Source organism: Pinus tabuliformis, chromosome Q (genome assembly GCF_031772625.1).
Source record: "Pinus tabuliformis cultivar Carrire ecotype Pingquan chromosome Q, CPIR1, whole genome shotgun sequence".
NCBI classification, from domain to species: domain Eukaryota; kingdom Viridiplantae; phylum Streptophyta; class Pinopsida; order Pinales; family Pinaceae; genus Pinus; species Pinus tabuliformis.
In genome coordinates this window covers 390,731,774-390,736,732 of record NC_142296.1, presented here as the reverse complement: position 1 = coordinate 390,736,732, position 4,959 = coordinate 390,731,774, and the positions used below count along the sequence as shown (strand labels likewise).

Sequence of the window (4,959 nt, the reverse complement as noted above, 5' to 3'; positions counted from 1 at the left end):
TCATTATATCACATGTACTATAATATAAGCATTATATAAAAAAATTGTCATCATTCAATATTAAATAAATAATTATTAACTTGTTATCATTTTCTTCGATGTCAATTATATATATATATATATATATATATATATATATATATATATATATAACCTTTATCTACTCAAAAAATGTTTAATTATATTAAAAGAATTTAATAAAAGAAAAGTTAAATAAATATTCATATAACTTATTTTACAATTTTATTATTACTTGGAGTACATACAACACATCATGGCATTAAAATATTTTATTAAACTAAGCCGCAAGGAAAGCTAGCTATACAATCTTGTTAATATAACTCAAAACAAATAAATTATTCGATGTTAAAACTTATTATTATTAAATGGCCAAGAAATTAGCAAAACACGCAACTCTTCAATTTGGATCGAATCATGGCATTGAGGTGGTGACAGTAATGCCATCCCTAGCTGTTGGACATTCTCTTAGACCGACCGTGGGACTATATTTAGGCCGATAGGCCTTCTTTTGAGTGAGACTTTCGTCGTCCTTTTGTTTCTAACGTTGACACCTGGCATACACATTCAGCGGGAAATTGTTCATATGTGTCGTGCAATTTCTGTTTATTCTCAGCAATTTCGGAGAACATCCTGCTTTCTTCCACCACATCTGCTTCTTTGTTTTGAGCGATAGGAGTCATTTCCCCTGGTTCGGCTGGCTCTCGGAATCGGACCTGGAACCTTGTCTGGTCTACGAGTATGGCCTCTTGTTTTCCCAAAACGAGCTGGAAACAGAGGATATTGCATCTTTCAACTATGAATTCTTGCAGAGCATGCGGATTGGAATCGCAAAGCACAGGCTGGAGATTTTGAAGTTAGTCAAGTGCGAGTGGGGAAATCGACTCCGTATGTCTAGAGGCTTTGTGTCTTCTTTAAAGAAAACGAAGCGCCGCGTTCGGAGATTTGTTCGCGGTTTTCTCCCCCCGCCACCGCCTTCGGAGCTGACTCTGTATGTCTCAGATTCGAAGGTATTTTGCAGAGGAAATCGCAGCTATAGGCGCTTGGGCGAGTTACTACCTACTCTGGCTCTCAAGAATGGGGAGGCAGTGGTTTTTGGGCACGGGGATGCCAAGAAGAAGAAAAGTCCCTTGAGATTGAAAGCCAAGCCAGAGGATTTTCGCGGCTGTACTCCTCAGAAATATGATCGAGTTTCGCCTGTTAATAGTGGCGGGATTTGGTCATGGGCATCCATGTTTGACGATATGAAGCCCACTTAAGGGTTCGTAGCTTTTTCTTGATAGTTAATGGCGGGCTATTGGAATTAGGATTCTTGTTTCTTTTCTGTCTTGTTTGCAGCAACATCCAGAACAGAGTACTAATGTGGAATGGAAAGCACATTGTGACCCAATGGTAAACAATAACTAACTTCTTTGATTTTCTTTTCTTTTAGTGGAAACTGATAAAAAAATATTCAATCAATGAATTGGTTGAGTTTAATTTTGTCAGGCATTGAATAGCATTCATCCACCCAGCTGAGTGCTTCTTCTGGAATGGGCGTTGTAGATGACTGCAAGCATGCTTTCCTAGAGCTGAAGAGGAAGAAGATCCATCGCTACCTGGTGTTCAAAATCGACGAGAAAACTAAACAAGTGGTCGTTGAAAAGACCGGAGGACCTGCTGAGAGTTACGATGATTTCACTGCTGCCTTCCCTGAGAACGATTGCCGGTACGCTGTCTATGACTTCGATTTTGTCACCTACGAGAACTGTCAGAAAAGCAAGATCTTCTTCATTGCATGGTAATGAATTTCATCCACCTTCCCATTTCAATTCTCCCACAATTCATCAAGCCCACACCCAGTTTAGGCCGGTTCCTATTTAAGTTCCATTTTTAAGAATTTTACACACTAACGAACTCTGATCAAGCTGAAAAATTAAGCTAATGTATTTGAATCGTTGGTGTGTTCACGTCCCAGTCATCCCGGGGGCTCTTGTTATTATGGGTTTCCAGTTTTCTTCTTTTCTATGAAGTTTTTGTGTCGTGAGATATCAGCTTAGTCTTCTTTATATATTTGTTTCCAAGGATTGTCTGGTCTGGTGCAGTTACAAATTTCATTGGATAGGTTAGACAATGCAACCAGTTCCATTATCACAGAGAGATATAAACAAAACCCTCAGCCAACAGGTTAATGTTCCGATCCCTTTAGCCTATTTCATGCGCTATGAATCTGAAAGCTGTTTTTGGGATGCAAGACACTGGGTTGATTTGATAACATCCTCCCCTCACTCTAGTAGTAATAGTATACTAACATTATTGGTTGTATAGTTGTCATGCCTTGTGCCCCTTCTCTAGCTTGTGATTGTTCTCTATGCAAGGTTTTACAAATTGATCAGGTTTCTTTTTACATTAATAATCACTTTATCTATGTTGGGTGTGTGTTGTGAATAAACCCATATGCATAACAATTGCTAGACAAGGGTGGTTTATTAGGCATTACCAGTATTGTTTGTATGGGATTTTTTATACAATAATAATAATTACCCTTGATGAAGGGGATCTCTGTTGTGTCTGATTGAAGCCATGATGCCTTAACTTCCTATGTTCTCGGTTGTTTGTAAGGGATTTTGTTCCACAATAATTAATTTCTCTTAATGAAGGAAATCTCTGTTGTGTCTGATTGAAGCTATGATGCCTTAACCACCTATCTTCTCTGTGGTTATGGACTGTTATCTTATTCAAACTCTCCGCAATACTAGATTAATACAGGCCTTTTTTGAAGCCTCCATCAAACATGCACAATTGCATATGTTCCCTCTTCTACAAAAGGGTGCATTTGGTAAGAAATTTCAGACTTCTCTATAGCTTTCCTTCTTGGTAGCCACTGGAAGAGAAGGAACTTTTGGTTATCTGCTTATGTGAACCCTTTCTGAAAACTAATCATCTTTCTATGGATCATATTAATTCAAATTTTCTTATGTCAACTATAAAAAAAAATCTCAGTCTATGGGTCCATTATCGTCTTTGACTTTTCACAACATTGTGTCTAGTTGAAGCCATGATGCCTTAACTGCCTCTCTTTGTGGATATTCTCTTTGATTATGGAGTATTATCTCATTCAAACACTGCAATGCCGGATTGATACAGGCCTTTTATCGAAACCTACATTGAACAGGCACAAGTTCATTGTCCTCCTCTATACAAAAGGATAAAGGCGTTAAGAAATTTTAGCCATCTGTAAATTTTTCCTTTTTGATAACTACTAGAGGAGAAGGAACCTTTGCTGCTCTGCATAAGTGTAAGGTCATCTAAGTTTTTTAAAACTTAATGATCTTTCTATGGATCATGTTAATTCAAATTGTCTTATGTCAACGATAAAAAAAATCTGTCTATTGGTCCAGTTTGTATCGACATTGAATTTTCATAACATCATGTCTGATAGAAGCCGTGATCCCTTAATTGCATCTCATTTGTGGATGATATCTTTGGTTTTGGGTTGTTATCTAATTCAAACACTCTGCAATGCTAGATTGCTACATGCCATTAGGCTACAGGCCTTTTCTGAAGCTTCTGAATCCTCCGACAACCGGGCAGAAGTTCATTTGTCCTCCTTTATACTACATGCTATAGGTGGCAATGAATTTCACCCATTTGTAAAGTTTTCCTTTTGGTTACCACTGGAGGAGCCGGAACCGTTTGCTTCTCTGCTTACGTGTAGGTCCATCTATTTCTTTTTGAAACATGATCGTTATATGTATCAAGTCAATTTTAATTGTCTTAGATAGACTATAAAAAATCTCAAGCCTAGTGAGCTAGCTCAAGTGGTTAAGTGATTCATGCAGGAGGTCCCCCTTTCCTTTTTTTTGTTTATCAACTCTTATCTATTTAAAATATTGTCTTTATGTATGAGTGATGGAATCCATGCATTTTCAGGTGTCCAAATGTATCCAAAATCATAGCAAAGATGCTTTATGCTACAACTAAGGACAGACTGAAAAGGGAACTTGATGGTGTTCACTATGACGTTCAGGCCACTGATCCCGCTGAGATAGATATTGAAGTGATTAGAGACCGTGTCATTTTTGCCACATACCTTTCAATTTATTATTGTAGGGCAGTGCCATTAAATTTCTGTTATGAACTCGTTGCAGTGGGAGATATTTTTATAAGAAAAATTGCAGCCTTGTCTGACAGTTCTTTCTTTATTGTTTCATTGCTTATACATGGATATTCAGCTCATACAAAAGGTTGTATCGATCTGGTTGGTATTCAGAGTACTTGGTCTCAGGTTGTATCGATCTGGTTGGTTTTCAGAGTACTGGGTCTCAGGCCTTTTGCAGTTTGGTTTGCCTTTCATAATTTTTATGATGTAGAACTTTGATTCTGTATTACGTAGAACTATCACTCTGCAAGTACAGTTTCAGTGAGCTAGCTCAAGTGGTTAAGTGATTTGAGCTTCATGCAGGAGGTCCCCATTTCTTTTTGTTTTCTCGTCAACTCTTATCTATTTAAAATATTGTCTTTATGTATGAGTGATGGAATCCATGCATTTTGAGGTGTCCAGATGTATCCAAAATCAGAGCAAAGATGCTTTATGCTACAACTAAGGACAGACTGAAAAGGGAACTTGATGGTTTTCATTATGAGGTTCAGGCCACTGATCCCGCTGAGATAGATATTGAAGTGATTAGAGACCGTGTCATTTTTACCACATACCTTTCAATTTATTATTGTAGGGTAGTGCCATTAAATTTCTGTTATGAACTCGTTGCAGTGGCAGATATTTTTATAAGAAAAATTGCAGCCTTGTTATTATGGGTTTCCAGTTTTCTTCTTTTCTATGAATTTTTTGTGTCGTGAGATATCAACTTAGTCTTCTTTATATATTTGTTTCCAAGGATTGTCTGGTCTGGTGCAGTTACAAATTTCATTGGATAGGTTAGACAATGCAACCAGTTCCAT

The 4,959-nt window shown here is 37.5% G+C and overlaps 1 protein-coding gene across 1 annotated transcript; it reads left to right on the top strand.

Moving 5' to 3' along the window:
* Positions 1 to 435: 435 nt before the first annotated feature.
* On the top strand, positions 436 to 4,459 carry LOC149219818 (uncharacterized). The gene is made up of 5 exons (XM_089386928.1): positions 436 to 446; positions 635 to 1,217; positions 1,357 to 1,410; positions 1,518 to 1,798; positions 3,931 to 4,459. The coding sequence occupies exons 1-5, from the start codon at positions 436 to 438 to the stop codon at positions 4,376 to 4,378; spliced, it is 1,377 nt and encodes a 458-aa protein (XP_089243054.1). The 3' UTR covers positions 4,379 to 4,459.
* The last annotated feature ends 500 nt before the right edge of the window (positions 4,460 to 4,959 follow it).

Coding starts and splice junctions, on each gene's coding strand:
- LOC149219818 (XM_089386928.1), top strand. Junction 1,218..1,356: donor AATATGATCGAGTTTCGCCT/GTTAATAGTGGC, acceptor TCTTGTTTGCAG/CAACATCCAGAACAGAGTAC. Junction 1,411..1,517: donor AAGCACATTGTGACCCAATG/GTAAACAATAAC, acceptor GGCATTGAATAG/CATTCATCCACCCAGCTGAG.